Source organism: Carassius auratus, chromosome 49, assembly GCF_003368295.1.
Source record: "Carassius auratus strain Wakin chromosome 49, ASM336829v1, whole genome shotgun sequence".
Taxonomy (NCBI): domain Eukaryota; kingdom Metazoa; phylum Chordata; class Actinopteri; order Cypriniformes; family Cyprinidae; genus Carassius; species Carassius auratus.
In genome coordinates this window covers 4204414-4231554 of record NC_039291.1, presented here as the reverse complement: position 1 = coordinate 4231554, position 27141 = coordinate 4204414, and the positions used below count along the sequence as shown (strand labels likewise).

Sequence of the window (27141 nt, the reverse complement as noted above, 5' to 3'; positions counted from 1 at the left end):
CCACATTTAATTTTAATAACTCATTTACTTGTACGGTAATTTAAATAACATATACTGGTGACAGCAATAAACATACAATAAATTTAATTTCGACAACCTTGCTCAAAGACGGCATCTCAGTTTCCAGAAATGCAAGCCAGACCATATTTGACAAATGCAAACTTATCGTCTCGCCTGCATCATGTCGCGGATTCCGACAAGAATGCGCTATCTGATCAGCCATTGGCTGAGAGAGCTGTCAGTCACAGATCTGGGATATTATTGGAGGAGGAGGGCAAAGAGAGGACGCTCAGGAGGAGAACGCTGGAGAGAGAAGAGGAGCGGGGAGGACAGAGTCCCCGAACCGGCACACTTTCATACAGACTTTAATTTATTAATTACTATATTTTAACACATAACAAGTATTAAAAAGGGAAAAATGTCTCAGACAGACAACAAGAGGTTCTTTGAGAGCCTGTCGGGTGCTGGGAAGGCCATAGCGGTGCTGACGAGCGGAGGAGATGCGCAAGGTACATGACTCCTGAAGAACACACGGTTATCATTCTGGTTACTATATCATGGGTATTTTGTTTTTAAAGGATACATTTATTGGATCATTGTGTTCAAATTGATCGAAATAGTTTCACTTTTACATATGTTACATTCTGTTACACGGTCACCAGCATTACATTAGCTGTCCTGTCATTATATCAGTCGCACTGTATCATTGAATCCTGATACTTAGTTTTGCTTCTCGTTAGGATGAAATGGCCTCCGACGGTCCAAAGCGACTGAAATGTAACGTTAGCCACGAGATAATCACAAGGTCACAGCTCCTGCGTTATGATACATGGTTTCCGTGTATCACTTCAGACTCAATGCTGCTTTCGGTTTAGACGGGTGTGTAGAAACGCATGGTGAGGAGGATGAGGATGAAGCAGGTCACACTAATTCAATCTGAGCTCATGTCAGAGGCTTTCATTTCTATCATAATGTTTCCAAATAGCAAACAGCTCTACTTTACGTAGGTGATTAGGTGAATGGATGACATTTACTGTATCCCGGTAGATAAATGTCACTGCATTGCGGAATCATGTGACCTTCACGAATAGCACGAAGCGTTTCTTCACTGTCTCCATCCAGCCTGAAAGATGACGCTTGCTTGTGTTTGCATAACATTAACAGTCATCTTTGTGTTAGGCTACCTTATATCAGTGCCTTATATCTGTCTTTCAATCATCAAAATTATGATTTTGGAAGTGACCAGGACCAGGAAGTTGCTGCGCGTTTCACAATGGCTTTCTCGTGTTTCTCGCGTGAAAATGCTGTAAAGGTCATGGTTTCTTCTGTATGTGATGTGTTTTGTAAAGAATATGTGAATTTAGGTGACTTCGGGGTGTAGGAAGCCTAAGAGATGCGTACGTGAGGACCCGCTGCACCTTGAGACGTCGAGAGATACGTCACAGGGAAACGGGTCATGTGACCTGAACGGCGAAATACTAAAATATTGAATACTATTAACGCAGCATTCATTTTTTCCCCATCATAATTATTGTCATAATAATAATAATAACAATAAAAATGGCATCACTGTCCATTACTGTGCCTTCTTCTGATGGTTTGTGTTTATTTGTTAATCAAGTTAATCCAAATGACTTATAACATCTTTATTTTTAATCAAAAAAAAAAAGAAAATCATTTATCATGTATGTCCCCTCTAATTTGTTATTATTTCTCTAGCCATCTGAACAGATAATTGTTTTGCCACCATGATTGATTGTGATAAGGAACTGCATATTCTCCAAGAAAATTTTATTATTAAGTATTTTGGTATTGTTTTGATCTATCCTTTGTTTTTAAACCATATTATATAGGTGCAGATAGGCCTGTCGTAATAATCTATATATCAACTTATCGTGCAATATATGTAGGCTACATGACCTCGATCATTTTTGGTGATGCAATATATTGCCCATTATATTTACTGTAAAATGAATGTCATGTTTGTACATTTCACCTGCACCTGTGTTTTTTGCAGCTTCTTGAACATAACATGGTTTAGTCGTGAGGCGCTAGTTTAATACATAAATAAATAAATGCTTCTCCAAAAAAAGTTTAATCTGCAGATATGGTCTTGTTTGGGGGTCTGTGCCTTTGTGTATTCGGACATCTGACTGCTAAGTGTTTTACAGCAATGCTGTGCACACTTAATTTACAGAGAATAGAAGGTCAGGGAAAAATCTGTAGACTGTAAAAATCCACTTTGTAACAATGTCAAATCAAAGGTGCTCTTTTGTATGCTAAAGTGTACTCCTTGTGTACTTCTCTGCAGCTCCCGTGAGAAATGCAAATGTTCAAGTTTTGGACAGTAGTGTAGGTTACTGGGGGGGAAAAAAAATCACATACATTTTCATAGTTGTTAATGAGTCACCAAAGATTGAATGTGTTATTTCTGTAGTCATTGTCTGATGTAACTTACATCCAATATTAGTCAGTGGCTTAATGTATAGCAGCACATGTCTGACACGTACATGTTATAGATGAATTCACTCAATTAGTGCTTTAGAACTTTAAAACAGCTGCAGGACATAAATAGCAAACCTTTGTCTATTTTAGATAAACTGATCGACAGTGACAGACTCAGAAGCTTGAGCTCACGGTGACACTGAATTTTTCAGCGCCTGTAGGGCAGATCTCTCACCTTGACACATCTGACATCAGACTTAACAATGTGCCTAGCAAACAATAAAAAGACCAGAGGAACCCAAGCTGTACTGTATCAACAGACCCACATATCAGAGAGACTGCTGACTTGAGCTTGTATCTATCTCTTTTCTCCCGCAGAGCACTTAAAACATATTTTTACAGTAGAAAATGCATTGAAAAGACAAATCTTTTATCAGATGTAAAGCAAAGTCTTTTTAAAAAGTCATGCAGTTACCTTTCATTTTTGAGTAACCTGTCCTTTAAACACAATTGTCTGCTGAAATTTATCCACCTACAATATTCATCCTGAAACTGTGTAGGCTTTTTTTTTTTTTTTAAGGAGTTGTTCTGCTTTTCACATTGTCTCTTTCTTACTCATTCCTTCCCAGTTAATTGCAATGTGTTGCCTTGTAAAAATAGTGTAGCTTTCAGTTAGCAAATTTAGCATACTTCAGCATAGCAGATTCAAACCAGATGTTATGGACATAGCACCCAGAAGGTTATAGAGATAGAAAAATAGTATTTCTAACCCAGTATTAGCATAGAGAGCTATGAGGGAGATTTTATAGCAAGACCAAGTTTTTACAATATGCTTCACAGTGGGGTTACAGTAATCCTCAAATTACATAATCAAGTGAAACCCAAACAAACAGCCAGTTCTAAGTTGTTCTTCCCAGTCTTCCCAGTATTTTGGTACAGATTTTCTTCTATAATACAATCTGTCTGTTGTTCCTCTGCATGCAGGGATGAATGCTGCTGTTCGAGCTGTGGTCCGTATGGGAATATATGTTGGAGCCAAAGTATACTTCGTTCATGAGGTCAGTCTCTAGTTCATTTTTACAGAATTCCGATAAAACTGGAAGAGTGGTAAGTCTTTACATGATGTACAATGATATGTAAACGTTAATAAGACAAACTATGCCATTTCTGTATAACATAAGGGTTGCTCAGTGTTGTGTTCACTCTCTCCCATTGGCCAATCACTTATTTCCTATATAGAAATGTTACTCCTAAAAGAACACACAGGCATTTTTTTGTGAAATAAGTCATGTACTGTAAATAATATAAATCCAGTTCAGAGTTGTTGGCATAGCAGAAGTGTTTCCACAGTGGTTTGAATTAAAGCCCCATGTATCTGGTCTCATATAAACACATTTTTTCCATTAGTATCACATCGCATCTCAGCCCTGCTTGAAGAGATGTCTGGCTGTGATAGGCCGAATAGCTTCACCCACTCCGCTTTTATACAACTGCTTCAGTCAAGAAACCCACACATCCATTTTCTCGTGATTCCACCCTCATTCTTAAAGATGAAGCGTGTCATTTCATCTGTGAGATCATTTGTTTGAGACGTTGGCAAAGGCAAGCATTTCTAGCGGCGCAGAAATGACACGCTTTACCTTGTGCTGCACAGAAGCATTTTGTAAACACAAAGCCATGCCTTTGCCAAGCCAGAACATTGCCTGCCAATCTCCTTAAGCTGGTTCACATGATTACCTGAATTCATTTGTGGTAACTAAGATGTCATTCAAGGATAAGAGGAGTGATTTTAATTGTGTGCTTGTGTGTTTTACAGGGATATCAGGGTATGGTGGATGGAGGCGACAATATCAAGGAGGCGACATGGGAGAGTGTGTCCAGCATGCTGCAAATGGTGAGTGAGTGTCACGAGAAACATCTCATACATAATTGGACTCATACATGCCAATGCTCATACTGTTGCAAGGTTACGATTACCACATGGGCCAATACGTTTTCCATTTCACGTTAGCATTGCTAATTCATTTGCATGATTGTGTTCTAGGGCGGCACTGTAATCGGCAGCGCACGATGCAAAGATTTCCGGATGCACGAGGGCCGGCTGAAGGCTGCTCATAACCTGGTGCAGAGGGGCATCACTAACCTGTGTGTGATTGGTGGAGACGGCAGCTTGACCGGGGCCAATCTCTTCAGAGAAGAGTGGAGTGGCTTGCTGGCAGAGTTGGTTGAGCAAGGTATACCTTAGGGCAGCAGATGACACTATAGATAAAAAGTTACATTTATAAAGAGTTTTTTTTTGACTATTTTACATACACATTTACATACAAAGCATTTTAATTGTTAAAAAAATGTGTTCAATAATTTTGATAATATTGGTCATGAAATTTTTAGGATTTCAACAAAGCTTAAATTAGGCAAAAAAAAAATAAAGATCAAGCAGAGCAGACGGATATGCAAATGGGGTGTGCGATATCACGATTTTTGATCGTGCAAAATTAAAATGTCTCCACAATCTGCTTTTGAAGAAACATCCGTTTCTAATGCTGTCAAAAACACACAAGGTTTACATATAAACAGTTGGATTTGTCTAAAGTGAAATTCAATAGCTGAGAGAAAAATGGATGTGTGTAGCTCTTAAAGTGACAGCAGACTAAAAGTACTAAACATGCTGCCGTTTGTCATTAAAGGTATAGTTTGCCCAAAAAGGAAAATTCTGTCATTATTTACTCTTTCTCATGTTCTTCCAAACTTGTAATAAACTGTAGAAACTATTTTGAAGAATGTGGGTATCCAAACAGTTTCTGGTCCCCGTTGAGTTTGATAGTGGGGAAAAATACTCTGGAAGTCACTGGGGTTCAGCAACTGTTTGGTTACCCATATTCTTCAAAATCTCTTCTGTTCAACAGAAGAAGAAACTCATTCAGGTTTAATACGACTTCAGAGAGAGTAAATGAAGACAGAATTGTATTTTTTATTTTATTTCGTTTTACCCTATAAAGGCTTTGTTTTTAAAAGAGGGAAAATAGTTTGGTTGTGCTGCTCTGATAACTTGCAAATTAGCAAACCAACATGACAAAGAATCACAATAAAAACTTAGTGATCGTGATTTTTCTGAAAAATATTAATAAAAGGATTGTGATATGATATTTTTGCCATATCACCAAACCCTATATGCAAATAATAATAATATATATTATAAAAAAAAATAAATAAATAAATAAATCTGGGCTATAATTTGATCTAATTTAGCATCTTGTGGCTGTGTCTAATCGCAGGTCTGATTGATGAGGAGGCGTCTCAGAAATACTCTGCTCTTCACATTGTGGGCATGGTGGGCTCTATTGACAATGACTTCTGTGGAACTGACATGACAATAGGAACAGACTCTGCCCTCCACAGGATTATTGAGGTGGTGGATGCCATTATGACTACAGCTCAGAGGTACTTCAACAATCCATAACTAAAATTAATTCAAGTAACACAAATCTAAAATGACATCATCTAAAACCATCAGATGTTTCTTGTGAACGTAATTGCCAGTTTGTGAGTGATTCCCATTTATTGGCTAATCATTCTTAATGGATTACAGTCACCAGAGGACATTTGTGCTGGAGGTGATGGGCAGGCATTGTGGGTAAGATTATTAAATATTATTACAGCTATTTTGGCCTGGATTTGATAAAAACACATGATTGGCATAGTCTTTGTGCTTGACGGTGAAATGATGCTGGCTACTGTCAAATAAGACATTGTATTATGTTCATCTGTATGCACTTGTGTATAAAGTTATCTGGCATTGGTGAGTGCCCTGGCATGTGGAGCCGACTGGGTGTTGATTCCTGAAATGCCCCCTGAGGACGGCTGGGAAGAGAAAATGTGTCAAAAACTCTCTGCGGTAAAACAAAAATGCATCACTTCTCACTGAAACTAAATGCAGCACTCCTTGTACAGAACTTCTTATGATAGTCAGGTGGTTACATTCAGGTCTATTCTTACTAGTTTTCCACCTGAAAAACATGTACATATACATATACAGATTGTATAATGTATTAATCCCAGAGACATCTGCATACAGTAAATCACTTTCCACTAGTCCCAATATGTATTTTCTATTGGTACATACTCCTCTGTTTATAACATGTATGTTTTTTGTGGAACAAATGTGTACACTGTCCCAGACGCGATCCAGAGGTTCAAGGTTGAACATAATCATAGTCGCTGAAGGAGCCATTGACAGACATGGAAAAGCTATTACTTCTAGTATAGTCAAGGATGTGAGTACTGAATGTTTTCAAAGGGAGAGAGCAAAAATCTGGAATGCTTCATAACTGAAGTGGCCCATCTCCAAAGACTCCAAAGAGATGCAAAGACATGCTACAAATTTAACTACGTGCAATATGGTCTACAAGGGCTTTCACACTGTAATAATGACTTAAAGACCTTGACCAACAGCACTGCCGCTTGGCGAACAATTACAGTAACAGTCAGTGTGAATGCAGCTCAACTGGGTTGTATGGTGTAGTGGTTCAATTCCCAGGTGGACGATCTTTGCAGGGTCAAGTCACTATCTCTGCTTTGCTCTCAGTTGCTTCAGTAGGATTGGTGTTTCAGTAAAGGGGCAGCCTGAATTCCAGCTTTTTGAATCTCTCCCACTGTTTTGTCTTCAGTTTGTGACGTGTCTCTTACCCTCATAGAAACGGGCAGGAATGAAAAGGCTGAATATCATAATAGTAGCTGAAGGTGCGATTGATCGTAACAACCAGCCCATTACCTCAGAACATGTAAAGAATGTAAGTACATGATAGTGCATAGAGATCCAGCTCATGCACTGACCCCTGACCTCTGTGAGCTCTGTGTGTCCGCCCTCTCTGGCTTTGTCCTGTGTGGTTTGCTTAAACTCACACACACACACACACTCCTCCTGGTAAGGCACTTGTGGTCACCTCTGAACATAACCAGCTATGGCTATCCTCTACTTACTGGATGTCTTGACTACTGCACGGCATCAGTGGGCTAGTGTTTTGAATGCACATTACGTTACAGCTCAGTCTTACATGTTCTTTCAGAATACTTTTAGTATTGTTCAGAATTTATTTTTAAATATGCACATTAAAAAAAAAAAATGGGGAAATTGTCAAATTATCATCAGCATCATGGTGCTATGTGTTACTTATGCAAGCTCAGGCAATGTAAAAATCTAGTTTTAATAGAGGAAATAGAAACATTTATGTTTTCTTTGTTCAGATTGTTCAGTGTGAGGGGAAGTACACATTTCCTCATCCTGAAAAAGGTCCTGCAGGAATTGAACTATTTACAATGTGTAGCAGTCTCTGAAAACTAACGACTAAAAATGGGCTGTAATTTACTGACTAGCATGCAACGCTGTTCTGATTTCACCAATTAATGCTCAGTTTCTTATTCTCTGCTTGTGCGTTGCAGCTTTCTTTTGAATCTTTATGCTAAATGCATGCATTGTTATGGGATATTCTGGTCTTCTGTGCTTGCACTAAGCTGTATCAATAAATAACATTTCATATAGTAAAACATATGAAGGAATGGTTCACCCAATAAAGGAAGTCTGAAATCATTTTCTGTGACTCTGTTGTCATACAAACTCAAAATATGACTTTCTTTTTTAAATGGGACACAAAAGGGTATGTTTGGTAGAATGCTAACACTGTTCTCCTAAATACAAAAAAAAAACTGACGAACACCATATCACAGAAGTGATCCATGCAACTTGTGCACTATATACCAAATCATACAATAGATTTGTGTTAGAAACATAGTACGATTTAAGGAACTTAAATTTATTTTATAAATAACCTCTTTTGTGTTCCAAGTCATAGGGGTTTCATAAATGACAACATCATTTTCAGTTTGGGGTAAACATAATTTCTAAGGTTAGTAAACATGATTATGGTGATAATTTTATAGGATTTAGCTATTATATAAATGTGAATGGTATCTTGCATGATGAACAAGATGTTTTGTTGACAAAATATGACCTAAAACCTCTGAATTCCCTTGATTCCTCTTTTTTATCACCCCTCCAGTTGGTGGTTCAGCGTCTGGGCTTCGACACACGCGTGACCATCCTGGGCCACGTCCAGAGAGGAGGGACCCCCTCGGCATTTGACAGGATTCTGGTGAGAAACTCTTGGGGATAAAAACAGGAGGGTTTGGGGAGCTTACATGAAGTACATAAACAGATTTGATGGCCGCCGGGGTATGTAAATCCCTAGGCAGATTTAAAATGACATTTTCTGTATACATGGAATATGAAGCTATTTCTATACATAAAGTGACTCTGGTTACATTCGAGCTGATTAAGTGCACTACAGATTGCAGTGCTGTCTTGTGTTTGTTCTCAGGCCAGTCGTATGGGTGTGGAGGCGGTCCTGGCACTGCTCGAGACCACTGCAAACACGCCAGCCTGCGTGGTGTCTCTGTGTGGGAACCAGTCTGTGCGGCTGCCCCTCATGGAGTGTGTGCAGATGGTAAGACTTTGGGTTTAGTGTTGTGATAATAAAGATCCACACTCACACGGTTCAGCAGAGGAATGAGAACACAGCATTACTGCTGCACTCATGAATCATTTCGGCATTTGCATCTGTGAATAGGTTTAAATTTAATAACTAATTATTATTATTATTATTATTTTTTTTTTGCATTAGTGCTTTAAAGGGTAGTTCATCCAAAAATGAAAAATCATTTACTCACCCTTAAACCCTTGAGCTTCTTTCTTCTGTTGAACAAAAAATAATATATTTTAAACTATGTGGATAACCAAACAGTTGCTGGTAACCCAACATTCTTCAAAAATAAATTATTTGTGTTCAGCAGAAGAAAGACATTTATACAGGTTTGGAACATCATGAGTAATAGATGACAGAATTTTCATTTTTTTATTAACTATTCCTTTAATTTGGGGGTGGTGGGGTTCAGAATATATATAAAAAAAGACATTATTTTCACTTTCTTTGTGAAAAAAAAGTATGACTCAGAAATTGCTTCCAACAAATCAGTTCAACCTCCCCCTAAATTCATGCATCATACGATTTCTAAAGGAAGTGCTTCTGTTTGTCTTGTAGACTCAGCAGGTGCAGAAGGCCATGGACGAGAAAAGATTTGAAGAGGCTGTGCAGCTACGTGGAAGGTGCATTTACTACATTTTGTTTGTAACTTGTACTGTGGCTAATAACTTTTTATTGTTTGAATGTAGTTTAACTTCTTTCAACCCTGAATAGCCTGTACACTACTGTTTAGAAGTTTGGGGTTGGTAAGATATATATATATATATATATATTTTTTTTTTTTATTATTATTATTATTATTTTTTTTAAAGAAGTCTCTTATGTACAGTAAAAATGGTAATTTTGCTTAATATTATTACAATTTAAAATAACTGTTCACTATTTGAATATATTGAATATATATCAAATGTAATTTATTCCTTTGATGCAAAGCTGAATTTTTCAGCATCATTACTCCAGTCTTCAGTGTCACATGATCTTCAGAAATCATTCTAATATGCTCATGTGCTGCTCAAGAAACATTATTCTCAACATTGAAGACAGTTTTACAGCTTATTATAGTTATTGAAACAGTGATGCTTTATTTCATGAATATAAAGTTAAAAACAAAAGCATTTATTTGTGTATTGTAATGACTGTCATTTTGTATCAATTTAATGTAGCCTTATAAAAAAAAAAAAAAAACTTTTGAACACTAGTGTATGTTGTATAGTTTGAGCGTAACTACAGATACAACATTCATATCTTATTAAATATAATAACACTAATGTGTTTGTGTGTACATGTAGGAGCTTTGAGAACAATCTGAAGACGTACAAACTGCTGGCTCATCGCAAACCAGAGTCTGAGCTTCCACAGGTGAGCGTTATGTCCTGAGAGTGATGCTGTGTTTGTTTTACCCTGGTCATCTTTCACTAAACACCTCAGCTGACTGACATCAGTATGCTGTTCACAAGCCCTCTCTACATGAGGAAACAGAATTCCACCTCTAGCAGATGCTTCCAGAGGAAACCAAGATTAATTAGTCCTGTCACACATCCTGTGCGAATATTTTTGTTTGTGGATAGCTATTTTTAGCTGTATTCTCTAGCTATTATTATCCCAATGTCGCCGAATCCTTAAAGAGCCTTTAGTTGTGTTAGCTTGCTTTAATGCTTCAAAACTAACATCAGGCAGCAACATGTCTAGGCTATAGTTAAAGTTTAAATGTAATATTAAATATTCATCATAATATAATAAACAGGATGTGTTCTCTTGGTTGAGTGATCAAAACCCTGAAATAACTTTGATCAAAAAAACAAAACAAAAATATTCAATATATGTCGATATTCAAAAATATTAAGATACCCCCCCCCCCCAAAAAAAAAAAAAAAACTCATTAAATTGCTGTTTTTATTGAAAATTATTTTGATAACATTTCTTCTCCACTGTGTAATGATAGATAGAGAGCGCTCAAAACTCATCATTTGATAGCATACTTTAATGGAACATTAATATAGAATCATCCTCTGAAAAGAAATGAGGTTTGAACATTTGAGAATTTGTCATTATCTTCATAAATGTGCGCTCTTTGGGGCTAAAGGCTTAATGAAGCTGTTTAAAGTAGCCATGTTAGGCAACAATTAATCAAATTTCTAATCGCGATTACAATAATGGATGCCACAATTAAATAATCGTTCAAAGCGACAATTAATTGTTCAAAGTCCAATTATGTTAATCTGCATGCTTAAGATATGTGTTTTTCTTTCTACATGTCATCTTAAGGGTTTTTCTATTTTTTGTTGTTTTAGTATAACATTATAATACCAATCAAATTTTTACATACATTTATATTTTAAAGAAGAAACCAGTCTGATGTATATTTGACATTAGAGGCTTAAAACTATAGAAAAGCACTAAAAGTTTGTCAGTTAGTGTTTTCAGCTTGTTTATTTTCTTATAAAAATATGGCATGGAGTTGCATCAAACAATGGTATAAACATCATTCAATGTAAATTGTGATAATCGTGATTAATAATCGCAATTTCAATTTCAAGGGAATAATCGACAGGCTGACCCATTTAGATCTTGTGTCTGCAATGGAAATGGGGCTAATAATTTCTTAATTCTGACTGGCATGCAATGAACAAATCAAACAAACATAAATGGGCAAATGCAGGACCCGTAGGCTGCAGCCCACTCAAGCCCATTGGTAAGTTCAGCCATGCCTATAATATGTTTTAGAGCTTGACAAAATCGGAAAATATTTATTGAAAATTAATTTATTTTTATTTATTATGATGTTCTTATTTACCTGACTATAAATGAGTTCCCAATGAACTTGTATGACTAGTCATTCATGATTATGTTTTGCAAAGAGCAGTTTCTCTTTTTCATGTTTTTATCTATTTTATTTAGGTTTATAAATCACTACAATTCTCTCATATCTTACATCCAGAGTTTCCAAGACCACGAGAACCCTGATTCTCAAATAAATACTATCTATCTGATCTAAAATCTAAACTTTTATTATCACCATTAATCATTTTAGCTTATTTTAAAGTTGTTTTGTCCTATTTGACATAATTGTTAGCTATCTTCGGGCCCCATTGGCAGTTTTCTGAGGCCCCTAGTGAGTCCCGACTCCCAAGTGTTTGAGAACCACTCATGCATAGTAGTGTATGTTTACTGTTGCTTTTCCAAAAGCCTTGTGTCGACCAGAAAACAAGAGTCTTGAATGGCAAAGCTGCTGCCTCGCAGTCACAAAAGTCAAACAACAGCTTGTCCAGAAGTGTTTAGTCAATAATCTTTCTCTGCTCTGGGCTGTCATCGAGTTAACGAAAGACCAAATTGCCCTGCAACAAATGGAATGGAAAACAGATTAATGAACCAGCCACAGATGGTTGGAAACATTGATACATTTTTATGGAATACCAGGCCTCACATATATAGACATTTCAGCTGGTTATGTAAATGCATATGGCCATTTTTTATTAGCTTTGTCAGGCTGCATACAGTATATCCAGCACAATTTACAGTAACCCATGAGGACACTTGTTATTGACAACCGGACACTTATTATAGACAACCGGACATAAGTCAGAAATATAACTGAAGTCTCATGCTAGCAAACGCTCTGCTGTATTATGAGAAGTAGATTTAATGTCAATTATTGATGTTATTGATATTGATGATATTATCTTCATCCCCCATTCAGAGCAATTTTAATGTGGCTGTGTTGAACGTGGGCGCCCCCGCCGCTGGCATGAACGCAGCCGTGCGCTCCGCTGTCAGAGTGGGCATCTCCGAGGGACACAAAATGTTTGCTGTCAGTGATGGGTTTGAAGGATTCTATAAGGGGCAGGTAAATATTTATCTCTAAAATCCCAAATTTAATAACCATCCAGCAGGTTCTAAACCCAGTGGCTTATGGGTGACATTCAGATGTAAAACAAGAACTGCAAACAAGCTTCATATATGAGCAAAATCCTTTTCCGCTTGGGCCCCATGAGGAAGCCTTTCATATTGGAAAATCAAAAATATGACTTCATCCAGTATCTTATATAAATGCAAGACAGTGGTGTCACGTCTATCCCTGCTCTACTGAAGAACATGACAGGATTTACATAAACCAGTTTACCGCTGCAGTACCACTCTGTGCTGATAAGGGGCGATGGCTAAGGGCTTTCGGAGGAATCAAGATAAACACTGAGCAATTAATTACATTACATGGGCTTAACCCGTAGATTGAGACATGATCCCCTAATTATGTTGTCGAACAAACTCAAGGAGAATTATAAAAACTCGGGTAGAGAAAGCAATGCCTCATCAAATCCATGTGGTATATAGTTATTATCAATTATTATTATTATTTTTTTTGAATTCTTATTTTCTATCCAGCCCTTATACATTGATAGACTTGTTGAGTTATTTTTGGTTAAGAGAGTCTCATCCATAGATGAAGTTCTCCATTATGATGTCTTTGCTAGTTTATTTAGAAAGCACATGAGTGACAATCACATTTAAACCATTTGGATTTCTAGTTGAAAAACTACACTAAAAATGAATAAATTAAAATGATTAACTTTATTTGCAAAAATAAGGGTTACAAATCTAAAATTGTAACATTGCAATCATGTAAAAGTGGAAGTTATATTCACTTAACAAAAAATTTAAATAAATGAGAACAAAAGCACAGAATTGTGTTAGGCTATTTTAATTACGTCATTACAGTCACTTTACAGCCAGTGCTAGCCTAAAAGTAGACTTGTAGGGTTAAAATTCTACGTCACATTTATTGTCCAACTACAAATATTTTAGCGAAATGTAAATTTTAGTCAGAATTATTGTACTCTTATTTAATTGAGCTCTTTCTGTTTTCTGTGCAGTTTAGCAGAGAATTAATAGAAGAAATTGATTAATTTAAAATGCTTGTGAAGTGACTCGGAACAGTTCTGGTGATGTTGTTGATGTATTTATGTCCTCATTGAGACGACAGATGCTGAAATTACTGCAAGCGTCACGGGCTTCAGTCCATGTAGTAAACAAAACCACACGTCTCTGCCATTCATTCATTCACACAGAGACTCACAGAACATGCAGGATTCATATTTCATCCAACTTTTGCGGCTTAACATTTACAGATACTGGTCCATATGAAGATTTGATTTTATTAATTTCTGCCAACTTTGACAAATTCTGTGAGTGTCCATATTAAAATGTAAGTTTCATTTTAACGACTGGATTTTGAGATTCCGTTTGCATTTCCTGCTTCGCGGAAATCATACCGCTGTATGCGTCAAGAACAGGGTTTACTGGGTACTCAGTACCACCGGTACCTTAAGAAACCTGGTACTGTCACATTTACATTTTTTTTTAGTACCGGGTCTTTTGACGATACTTAATCTACTTTAAGTACACTTCAGTTTAATTTTGTCATTCCTATTTTATTATAGTTTATATATATATATATATATATATATATATATATATATATATATATATATATATATATATATATATATATATATATATATATATATAGGGATTCTCAGGATTTTCTGTAACTGGCAAACAAAGTTAAATCTTTTTTTATTTTTCTTATTATTCTTATTTTTCTTAAATATTTTTCTTTTCTTACAAACTCATGAGACATGTGACTTTCAACCCATTACTTTTCTAGATTGCTCCAGGTATCATTTCATGTATTTTGATTTCAGATAAAAAAATATTTAAGTGTACTTAAAATTCAAGGCACTTCAGTATCTATAACTTTTAATATTCTTGAGCATTATCAAATCTAGTTGATAAAAAGTAAAGCCCAAAGGGTTTTCTTTCCACCGGTACCTAAAGAAACCTGGTACCGTCACATTTAAAAAACACTTGTAAGGACATTACAAGTGCACATTCAATACAGTTAAGCACACTTTTTCATATAACCATGGACATTTCTGTAATGATACATATAAAATCTAAATATAAGTTCAATGAATGTGAGTGTGCTTTGTAAGCTCATTAAAGCATTGAGTTGTTAGCTTAAATACTTATTCTTAGACATGCAAAAATGTCAAACTCATCGACTGTGGTTTAGTCACTAATGCAGCTCATGTGAAATATCATTTGTGCGGTGTGCTGTCTCAGATTAGATACTTACGAGGTTTCTTTTCATGTAGGATGGTCTCTTAGAGGACAGCTGCTCATGTAGAGTTCTAAGATGCTTACTTGCATTTTGGAGTTTTAATCCACTCTTAGGAAATGTTTGTTGCAACACATTTTTGATTCACTATGCTCTCCTTTCTCAGATAAAAGAGATCAAATGGGCAGATGTAGGTGGATGGACGGGTCAGGGTGGATCCCTCCTGGGAACTAAACGGTATTTATCTTATGTACAAAGTCCCATGTTTATATACAGATTTTAGTAATACAGATGGTTTTGCATGCAATGTGCTATACTTAGTACAATATTCTCACATTTGCAGAACACTTCCTGCAAAGCACATCGACAAAATTGCAGAACAGATGCGGAAGTATAACATAAATGCACTGTTAGTGATCGGAGGATTCGAGGTATGTCTTCCAACCTGGACTTTAGGCATTTTAATGTTTTATCTTGCATTTAGTGTGTCACATGAATAACTTAAAAAGTGATGTTCTTCACTGTTAATATTTTAGATAGTATTTTAAAATGATTATATTTTAATATAATTCTGTACTTATTTATTTAAATACAACCACTTAAATAGGTAACATATTACAATAAACTTAACCTTAGTTAACTACATCAGGTAACATGAAATTTTCTAAACAATAATTATAAAAAAAAAAAAAAAAAAAACTTGTATCTGTTATTATAGTTTAATGAACCTGAGCTGAAGCAAACTAACAAGTAACATTAACAGAGATTAATAAATACTGTAATAAATGTATTGCACATTGTAATTAATTAGCTAAGGTTAACTAAGAAATATTATTGTAACGTGTTACCCAGTATGATAATATTGATAATTTTTTTAATTCAATTGATTACTTGTTTTAATTCAGTTTTAATTTTTAATTTCAAAAGTCCATGACACTGTTTTGTTAATTTCCCTGCCCTCTCCATCATGTTGTCCTATGCAGCATCACCTAAAGAGTCCTGTGCTCCTGTTCTTTTCATAATGAGCATCCAAAAACATTCAAAAATGATATTAATCACCTTCAGTTTATCCTTCAGCTGACTGAATGAAGAACATTAACATTCACACAGCTGAGATGACACACGGTGTTATTTAGGCTCCAGAATAGCCACAACAGTCATTTCATGTTTTGAGTTGAAGCTCATCTTCTCTCTTTCTATGGAGACATCATCAGAACATGTGTGTATGTATTTTATGCAAGTGTTTCTATTTGAAGTGTGTGTGTACGGAGTGGATCCTCTGTCTCATGCTCTCCGTCGTGATGGCCATGGCTTTCCACTCGGTTCCTTCCTCGTCTGTCTCTCTCATTGCCTGTCTGTCTTCTCATCCCATCCCCATTCCCTGCACCGGCGGCGCTTCACTAAATCCCCGGCTCTGCCCTGCCCTGCAGGCCTTCCTGGGGATCATGGAGTTGTTAGCAGCCCGCGGGACTTATGAGGAGTTGTGTGTGCCAATGGTCATGGTGCCGGCCACAGTCTCCAACAATGTGCCCGGCTCAGATCTCAGCATTGGCGCAGACACGGCTCTGAACGCCATCACTGTTGTAAGTGAGGCTGAAGGGCGCCACCTACCAGCCAATCACATCAGTGCTGTCTTTACGAGCCAATCAAGGAGGCTCCGCCTTATGTTTACCAGCCAATCACGTCAGACTAGGCTACCAGCAGCAGTGGGTTCCAACTCAAAGCTGCGGTCACATTTACTATTGTTCAGCTAATTTTCGTAGAAAAATCTAGTCCGAATTGAGAATTCATGCGCTACAAGTTTCATATCGGGTTCCAGATCAAATTGGCCAACAGAAAGATAGTTGATTAGAGAGTGACTTCTGTGTGAACTGTACTTCCTAAATCATTACACTGTTGATATGAGATTATGGATCTTTCTTTGCCTGCAAAATTTTGCCAATGTGACCGAATCTTTAGGCACCTCTTTTGCAGTCAATGTCTAATGAGCTCAAATAAATTCAAATGAGCGTTAAACATCAATTTAGTGACTGCGGTGCTCATTCCTCAGTGTAGATGTCATTAAAAGAAATCTAAACTTTATAAACAAAAGATGCATGTGTCACCTTCAATGCCCGATCTCATGTAGTTTTAGTAGACAGGACACGATTAACAATATCATTAACATCATAAAAAAACAAATTATAATAATAATAACAACAAAAAAAAAAAGCATCCAAAGAATATTTAAGAAAGAATACGTTTATTGAGATATATGTAGACCAAATTCTTGAAGCAAGATGTTATTCCTTGTTGATTTGGGGGTGAAATATGACCTGCTCATGTTCTTAGTAGTTTTGTGAGCTTTAATTTGAAACATCTCCACACTAAGCATTAAAGTTTCGGCTGGTAAACACAAAGCCGAGCCGTTAGCTGACAGGTAAGTGGAGATGACATGATGGTGGCATGTTTGGACCTGTGCTTTTTTTGTGGCTGTCATGTGACTGAGCCTGTGCTGTGCTGACACTGCATTAACCTGTCATAACAGATCGCTCGCCCCGGCTCACGCTGGAGGAACTGGAGTCTGTCTGCATAGTTTCAACACAAACCTTACTGCCAGCTTTTCATAGTTCACCAAAAACCCTCATGTCCTTACAACCTCAGTGTTTTGTTGTCCATGAAACTCAAATGCAAAGTTATTTTGATATATATTGGATGCTTAAAAAAGTTTTTTTGCAATACAACAAAAATGTATATACAATGAACAGAGTAAATTTATATATATATATATATATATTTATATATATATATATATATATATATATATATATATATATATATATATATATATATATATATGTACAGTATTTATTTGTTTTGAAAAACAAAACACTTTGTCAATAATAGTGGAAAATAGAATATATTTGGAATATAGTGCACTATTACTATGTCATTCTGGAAAGCGTTTATTTTTCATGGAAAAACAAAACAACAGGGGTAATGGCTGAGTAAATGGGTGGGTAAATATTGACAGAATTTTCTGTTTTGGGTGAACTGGCACATTTATATTTACTCACACTCACAATTTAGCAAGCAAATCGCATACAAAGACCAGTTGGAATTTATTTGCCAGTGTTACGAGGGCATCATCACTGTCAGTTACAGTACACTATCAATGTTAATGTGTGGACTGAGTCAACTTTGCTGTCTCGACGTCTGTTAAGAATGTGCAGAATCCCTGCCGTCTCGCTTCAGTGTCTTGCCACGTGACAAGCCTGTGTGTGTGTATGTGAGTGCATAAGTCGATTCGATCCCATCCGTACCCCCTCCCTCTCCCCCTCGACTCGCAGTCTGAAGCCATGGCGGCCATCACACGGTGGGTGTCCCATCAACAGGGCCCACTCCTGCACCAGTACTCCCCCTGCTGGTCTAACGTGTGCATTGTCCTGTCCCCTGTGGTGGTCCCCTGCTGTGTTGTGCTGACCTGCCAAAGGCCTTAGAGTGTCTGCTGCAGCTGTATGAGGCTCGTTCCAGCTATGAGGAGTTTTGCATCCCGCTCTGTATGCTACCTGCAACCATAAGTAACAATGTGCCGGGCACTAACCTTAGTATTGGGGCAGATACGGCCCTCAATGCCATTGTGGAGGTAAGAAGATAAAACTCATTGCTTTATAAAAACAGTTGTGCCAAGTCTATTAGATTCAGATTTTGGGGTTGAAATTACAAAAGGTTTAATAAAGGTGTTAGTTTGCTAATATCACATTTTAACAATCAGTATTCTAGTTCTTATGTTAATATTTTTCCTCATATCAGAGTTGAATTATTGAGCCTGACAAAGGAAATTTACAAAATATATTCATGGAACATGATCTTTACGTAATATCCTAATGATTTTTGGCATAAAAGAAAAATTAATAATTTTGACCCATACAATGTTTTTTTTTTTTTTTTTTTTTTTTGGCAATTGCTACATATATACCCCAGCGACTTAAGATTGCTTTTGTGTTCCAGAGTCACATATTTGATGAAACATTTTAATTCTAATGATCAAGAGGCACGCAAATCATGGCTGATATTCCTATTAAAAATAAATTATTACACAATAAAAAAAGATGAAAATACATCAAATATTTAATGATAACAGTAGAACTTGAGAACAAATAGATGAAGGCAGAGTTTCCTGAGAAAGACTCAAAGATAATCAGTAATAAATGCATTCAGATAGTTTAGATGGTAGTATTTTTGGAACTACTGTACATATGCAGTGCAGTCTTATATACAGTGTAGTGTAGGAGCATTAATATGTATCTTAAATTGTTTTGTCAGTCTGTAAGTTGCTCCTAAAAGCCCATATTCATTAAGAGTCTATCTTCCCAAACTCTCTGTGAATGCAAAATAATTTATCTTGGCTGAGATTCACTGTCATAAAAAGTAAATGTCTCATGTCTCCAAACTGATTTGTGTTCATAATATAAAGAAAATAAATTTTTAGTTAGAGTTCCAAAAGTGGTTCTTGTTGCATGGCATGTAATGTATCTGGCATGACAGTGATTCAGCAGCTTGAAGCAAGATATACTCTACAAGACACGGAATGACTTAACATGCATGTGTTTGCCAGACATGTGACCGTATTAAGCAGTCTGCCAGTGGAACGAAGCACCGGGTGTTCATCATCGAGACCATGGGAGGTTACTGTGGTTATCTGGCCAGTGTTGGTGGACTGGCGTCTGGAGCAGATGCTGCATATATCTTTGAGGAGCCGTTTGACATCAAAGATCTTCAGGTTACCAGCACACACACATCGCTAAAACGCTACCGTCTTTGTAATATAATTATGTAACATTATTCATAAATAATTACACATAAGGTTATATAATCTTAGCACCTTTTATCAAACAATAAACATTAGCAGCATCTGTAGGCTAAATGAAGAAACTGTTTCTCTTTTCTTCAGTCTAATGTAGAGCACTTGACCGAGAAAATGAAGACCAGCATTCAGAGAGGACTAATCCTGAGGTATCTATCTATCTATTGATCTGTCTGTCTGTCTGTCTGTCTGTCTGTCTGTCTGTCTATCTATCTATCTATCTATCTATCTATCTATCTATCTATCTATCTGTCTGTCTGTCTGTCTGTCTGTCTGTCTGTCCGTCTGTCTATTGATCTATCTATCTGTTGATCTATCTGTCTGTCTGTCTGTCTGTCTGTCTGTCTGTCTGTCTGTCTGTCCGTCTGTCCGTCTGTCTATTGATCTATCTATCTATCTGTCTGTCTGTCTGTCCGTCTGTCCATCTATCTATCTATCTATCTATCTATCTATCTATCTATCTATCTATCTATCTATCTATCTGTCTGTCTGTCTGTCTGTCCGTCTGTCCGTCTGTCCATCTATCTATCTATCTATCTATCTATCTATCTATCTATCTATCTATCTATCTATCTATCTATCTATCTATCTATCTATCTATCTATCTATCTATCAGTCTGTCTGTCTGTCTGTCTGTCTGTCTGTCTATATCTGTTTGTCTGTCTATATATCTGTCTGTCTATCTATCTATCTGTCTGTCTGTCTGTCTATCGATCTATCTATATCTCTGTCTGTCTGTTTATATCTGTCTGTCTGTCTGTCTGTCTGTCTATATCTGTCTGTCTGTCTGTCTGTCTGTCTGTCACTCTGTCTGTCATGCATCACAGAATCTGAGTTTGTGATTTGTTTTTTTGTTTTTTCTCTCAGATGAGAGTATTTTGGGTCAGTGTATGATAGAGACGTGGGAGCAGAGCCTCAGGCGGTCTGTCACTCACTCAGTCGGTTTGTCTGTGCTTGTGTTCATGCAGGAATGAGAACAGTAATGAAAACTACACCACAGACTTCATCTATCAGCTCTACTCCGAGGAGGGCAAGGGAGTGTTTGACTGCAGGAAGAATGTCCTGGGTCACATGCAGCAGGTACTGCACATAAATCATAAATCAAAATATCACAGAACACACTGGCCGACAGGCACCATTTAACGCCACTTTAATGAATCAATATTATGCAGCAGACATACTGTTTCCTTTCAGTTTAATAATAAATAATTGAAGTCACATAATTGAAATCACTGTTTACACAACTTACTTATATTACACTGCTCATTTGTATTACACTGCTCCCTACCAAGTTATCCATATGCATCTCTGCTCTTTCATGTTTTTTTTTCACCTTCTCCGAGAGATGATTCATGTTTGATGTTTAAATTAAAAGTAAAAAATTAAAGTAGATTTTCATTTTTTTCTTGTTGTTAAAATTCAAAATAGTTTTTAAATATTATTGGATGTCTCTGTTCCCACCAGTCGTTGCACAAGTTAAGGTTACACACGATGACGAAAGCACTCATTGAGATTGCATTGCAGTGCCTGCAGTTTCGAAAAAAAAATTATCTTTGTATGGAAGTTTGTGAATACTATGCTGACTTTTAGGTATTAGTACCACATAAAATGACTAATATAAAACTATGTAACCTAAATAACAAACATTAACATTATAAAAATATTATACCTAAACAATAAAATATATTATACCTATATAAAACATAATTATACCTAATTAACAAAATAACAAATAAATAATAAATTAAATAATTAGAAATGAAGAATACAAAAACATATCTTATTTTCCATATATTTATCTTTCACTAGGGTGGTGCTCCTTCTCCATTTGACCGTAACTTTGGGACCAAAATCGCTGCTAAGGCCATGCAGTGGATCTCCAGGAAACTGAATGAAAGCTACAGACAGGGTATGAAAGACCACAGTTATGCATTTGATTTGGAAATGGAACAAACTTTACTAAAGCTGTTAGCAGAACTCAATCGCCACTTGACCTTCTTTTTGATCTGTGCTGTTGTTCACAAGGCACTCAGTATTTGACATAATCATGACTGCACACATACACCATACTCAACATAATACTTGACCTTGATTTACTTTTTTTACTTTAAATTTTTAAATAATACAGAGTCGCTGCATTTTTACAGCGCAGTTTTATGTGTGTTTTTATTCCTTTTGCTGTGCCTGTGGATGAATAAAGATGAAGGTAAAACATTTTAGTGTATTTTTGCTTGTGTAATTGCAAATACATAAATATGAACTATTAATACACATTCTTTAACTGTGGATTTCTTCTATATTTCTAAATTTCCATTTTATTTAGTTTTATTTATTTATTTATTTTATAATATGCCAGTTCACTCTTCCAGTTGTTCCAATATATAATTACCATAATATACTACAAATATGAAATATTAATGTTGTAGGCTACATAAATACAATTTCGATTTTTGTTTTAATCTGTGGGTTTCCACTCTATTCTTTAATTTACTACTTCCAATTTACTACTGTAAATATTCCTGTAAGTTATTTATAATTGCTATAATATGCTATAAATAATAAACAATTATTATACTAGGCCATATGAATGTCATTTAGATTTTTTATATATTATATATATTTTTTTTGTGTGTGTGTGGATTTCGACTTTTAATTTTTTATATTTTATTTTCATGTATTTATTATCAGTTTTGCGATTGTGTGTTGAACCTGTGTGTGTTGTGCAGGGAGAGTGTTTGCTAACACAGAAGACTCGGCCTGTTTGCTGGGCATGCGGCGGCGTGCGTTGCTCTTCCAGCCTGTGGTTCAGCTCAGAGATGAGACTGACTTTGTGTATGTACACACTACAGTTCTTACATAAAAAGACAGGATAAAATATTTTCTTTTATTCTATTAGTATCTGTAATAATATCGGACCTTCTATATGTGTGTTCAGTCACAGAATCCCTAAGGAACAATGGTGGCTGAAGTTACGTCCACTCATGAAGATCTTGGCCAAGTACAAGACCAGCTACGATGTGTCAGACTCTGGACAGCTAGAACATGTGGTCCTCAACCGCCCCAAAGAGTCTGAGGCCATGGCTGCCATTTAAAGATCCAAGTAGGGGCAGTGTTCAAAGGTCATGCATTAGACGGGCCCATCTGTCCCGTGAGCATTGTCGTTGACACTTTTATTCTCTGGGCTGCACCACTTTGTTTTGTCAGCGCTTTGTTTGAAAAATGTCACCCTTTGTTATTTTGCAGAAATCAATGTTAAATTGTATGAGAGTGTTAGAAGCAGTGTTTTTTTTGCCGTTTTATTTCCTGTCGCCGGTTGGAGCGGCGGCTCTGCTGTGTTGCAATAGTGCTCCGCTTCAAAGCACATTTCTCTTTCTCTCTGAAGTTCTCAGAAAGAAGCAAAAAAATCCACTTTCCGGTGTGAAGCGCCATATGCGGTGAAGTCCACATTGCTAGAGCACCGTTTGATGTTTGAATGTATTGCATCATCAAGTGTTAACATTTGCCTGACCAATAAAGACCATGATCACATGTGTGAAAATCACCGTCTGCTGTCTGATTAAACACATTAACATTCTTATCAGCCTGAACACATGCTACCCTGGATTTCTGACTTGTGTCACGATGCTCTTATTATTTGAAGTACCATGTTAGGAATGCTCCAGTATATGAATACCATGGTATGATGGTAGGAGGCTGAGAGCAAGATCAGAAATCAACAATCACTTTTGTCAAAAAGGTCTTATATTAACAAATAATAATAATCAGAAAAAGTAATTATCAATTCCTTTTTTCTTTTTCTTTTTTGCAAATGTATATTATTGGTGAATGTATGCAATTTTCTTTTAAATTTGTTCCATCAGCTCTAAATATATAAATAAATAGATATTCAACATTTGGGAATAGACAAGATGATGATGATGATGATGATTATGATAATGATAACGTTAATGTTAATGTTAATGATAATGATACCACTACTAATAATAATAAATATTTATATTGTAATTTTTTAATAAATAGTTTATGAATGATAAATAAAGATATTTATAAGATAGTTATATATATATATATATATAGATAGATAGATAGATAGATAGTTATTCAGATATGGGAATAAGCAACCTGTCTATCTGCCTCTCTCATTTTATGCCAGGTTTCCCAAACTGGGAATTAAATTACATTTTAAATTTCATGCTGAAAAATTGCGATACAGAATTTTACAATAAAAAAATTTATACACATCAAGTCAAGTCACCTTTATTTATATAGCGCTTTTAACAATATAGATTGTAACAAAGCAACTGAACTGCATTAAACAGGAAAATAGAATAAAGCAACAAGGCAGTTCATCATTGAATTCAATTATGTCATCATCCAGCTCAGGGGGAAGTTCTTCTCTGACCAGACAAAACCAGCATTCAATTCCATGCTGCAGCAGATTGTGCAGAAGAATTATCTGTTTCCTGTTGTCTTGTCCTGATGGCCATCTAAGAGACAAGGTCTTGACTGTGAATCTGTCTCTGGGGGACATCTAGTTGTCCTCATCTCTCTAGGTGCTGATCCACCATCTGGTCTGGATACGTACTGGATCTGGTGGCTACAGTGACCTCGGAATAAGAAAGAAACAGACTAATATTAGCATAGATGTCATTCTTCTATAGATTTAGCAAGTACATTGTGTGTTATGGGAATTCATGCAGACTAAAAATTGTTTAACAGATTTGAATATTAGAAAAATGTGTTAGTGTGTTATGTGTAAGCCAAGTTTAAGAGGTGGATCTTTCATCTAGATTTAAACTGCAAGGGAGTGTTTACTTCCCGAACAATGTTAGGTAGATTATTTCAGAATTTAGGCGCTAAATAGGAAAATGATCTGCCACCCGCAGTTGATTTTGATATTTTAGGTATTATCAAATTGCCTGAGTTTGGAGAACACAGCGGACGTGAAGGACTATAATGTAACAAATGCTTGTTCAAATACTGAGGTGCTAAAACATTCATGGCTTTATAAGTAATAAGTAAGATTTTAAAATCTATACAATGCTTTATAGGGAGCCAGTGCAGTGTTGACAGAACCGGACTAATATGTTCATACTTCCTGGTTCTAGTAAGAACTCCAGCTGCTGCATTTTGGACTAGCTGGAGTTTGTTTATTTAGCATGCAGAACAACCACCAAATAAAGCATTATAATCATCGTAATGTAGATCTATTTTTGAGATGGTAAAATTGGCTGTTTTACAAATGCTAGAAACGTGGCTTTCTAAGGAAAGATTTCAACATGTCAACACTTGTTAATGCTTTATTTTTCATTAATTTAGCCACTGTATTGAATAATTACCTCAGTTTATGTTTGTTTTCTTCTAAAGGAGAAGAAAAGTTATCAGACATAGCAGTTTTTAATGCTTTTATTTAGGATAGGTTACTTTCCTGCTAAGCAATTCAAAATACCTCTAGTTTTGTTTTCCTCCAGCTGTGCTCCATTTTTCGGGTTGCTCTCTTTAGAGTGTGAGTGTGCTCATTATAGCACGGTGCCAGACTGTTTTCCTTAATCTTCCTTAAACATAAAGGAGCAACTGTATTTAAAATGCTAGAAAAGAGAGAGTCCATAGTTTCTGTTATAATAATTCATTACATTTATATAGCGCTTTTCTAGACACTCAAAGCGCTTACATTGTCAGGGGGTATCTCCTCATCCACCACCAGTGTGCAGCATCCACCTGGATGATGTGACGGCAGCCATAGTGCGCCAGAACGCCCACCACACACCAGCTTACTGGTGGAGAAGAGACAGAGTGATGAGGGGATTGTTAGGAGCTAGGACCCACAGAGACCACAGGGTGAGCACCCCCTGCTGGCCTCACTAGCACCTCTTCCAGCAGCAACCTAGTTCTCTCAGGAGGTCTCCCATCCAGGTACTGACCAGGTTCAGCCCTGCTTAGCTTCAGTGGGAAACTGGTCTTGGGCTCCAGGGTGATATGGCTGCCGGCGGTTATAACATCAAGTTGTTCTGAGTTTTTGGATATGATAAGGAATTGGAATACATCAGGAAGATAACTTACAAAGCAGTCCTTTGTGGTCGAAGAGATGGTTCTACCACGCTTGTAACAAGAAGTAGAATTTACATTGTTAGCTATGTGAAGTTTGCACAAATCTAAATAATGATCTGAAGGAGGTAGAGCTTTCTCACATTTGGCTCCCAAACTCTGGAATAGCCTTCCTGGTAATGTTCAGGGTTCAGACACACTCTCTCTGTTTAAATCTAGATTAAAAACACATCTCTTTCGCCAAGCATACGAATAAAGTATCTTTTAAATTATGAGTGTAGTTGCATCTGATCAAATGTGCATTTTTATTCATTAGCTTGGGTTAAACTAATTTTACTTTGTTGGATCAGCAGCTATGCTAATGATGTCTCTATTTTGTTTCTATGTTTTGCCACGGGATGTAACTAGGATTTACACAAGGTCCAGTCTGGATCCAGAACACCTGAGAAGAGATGATGCTGACCCTCAGAGGACCCCAGATGATGCTAACCCTGAATCAACAAACAGAACTAACAATTATTGCTAAATGTGTGACTGAATCATAAAATAACTATTAATTAATAATATTGATAGTTCATCGTCTAGCTGACTACATCTTGTATTATTATTATTATTATTTTTTTCTAAAATCCTGTCAAACGTGCACAAACTACTAGCTACTAAATATTGTAGAAACATCATTTTCTGTAAAGTTGCTTTGTAACGATTTGTATTGTAAAAAGCGCTATACAAATAAACTTGAACTGAATTCAATCTGAGATATTATCGCTTGGCTGAATAATTGCAACACCATCAACATCAATTCCATGTGACAGTATTAAATCTAGAGTATGATTTCAACAATGAGTAGGTCCTGGCATAAAATGAGAGAGGCAGATAGACAGGTTGCTTATTCCCATATCTGAATATATAATATATATATATATATATATATATATTTATATATATATAAAATTAAGTTTTTGCAAAAGGTGTTATAAAGTCGGTATGATAATCAGTACCTGATTATAGTAGTAAGAGCCATAGTGATGTGATTGACCTTTGATCCTGTAGGGGGCAGCAGTGCATCATCGAAATACAGAGCTGTGAGCACGTGTTCTACAGCATGGTCAGCCATACTTCTGTCACACACGCACGCACGCACGCACGCACAC

At 36.4% G+C, this 27141-nt stretch overlaps 1 protein-coding gene across 8 annotated transcripts; it reads left to right on the top strand.

Moving 5' to 3' along the window:
* The first annotated feature begins 261 nt into the window (after nt 1-261).
* On the top strand, nt 262-23480 carry LOC113066058 (ATP-dependent 6-phosphofructokinase, platelet type-like). 8 transcript variants are annotated; one of them, XM_026237658.1, is made up of 23 exons: nt 262-509; nt 3430-3503; nt 4262-4339; nt 4490-4679; nt 5721-5886; nt 6035-6079; nt 6232-6340; nt 7140-7235; nt 8502-8594; nt 8820-8945; nt 9540-9604; nt 10271-10340; nt 12679-12825; nt 15263-15333; nt 15440-15527; nt 16527-16679; nt 19694-19858; nt 20030-20091; nt 20911-21022; nt 21752-21851; nt 22143-22148; nt 22669-22774; nt 22878-23480. In XM_026237658.1, exons 1-23 carry the CDS (start codon nt 419-421, stop codon nt 23032-23034), a joined length of 2370 nt encoding a protein of 789 aa, XP_026093443.1. In that variant the 5' UTR covers nt 262-418; the 3' UTR covers nt 23035-23480. The 8 variants fall into 8 exon arrangements, with proteins under 8 accessions (XP_026093443.1, XP_026093444.1, XP_026093447.1 ...); XM_026237659.1 differs by lacking the exon at nt 7140-7235 and adding an exon at nt 6624-6719; XM_026237656.1 differs by lacking the exons at nt 7140-7235; nt 16527-16679 and adding exons at nt 6624-6719; nt 18569-18721 and having other exon boundaries at nt 263-509.
* The last annotated feature ends 3661 nt before the right edge of the window (nt 23481-27141 follow it).

Excerpts from the sequence above, each read along its gene's own strand:
- LOC113066058 (XM_026237658.1), top strand. The coding sequence starts at position 419 with ATGTCTCAGACAGACAACAAGAGGTTCTTTGAGAGCCTGTCGGGTGCT. Across the intron at positions 7,236-8,501 it reads CCTCAGAACATGTAAAGAAT|TTGGTGGTTCAGCGTCTGGG; the intron begins GTAAGTACATGA and ends TCACCCCTCCAG. Across the intron at positions 19,859-20,029 it reads TTGACATCAAAGATCTTCAG|TCTAATGTAGAGCACTTGAC; the intron begins GTTACCAGCACA and ends TCTTTTCTTCAG.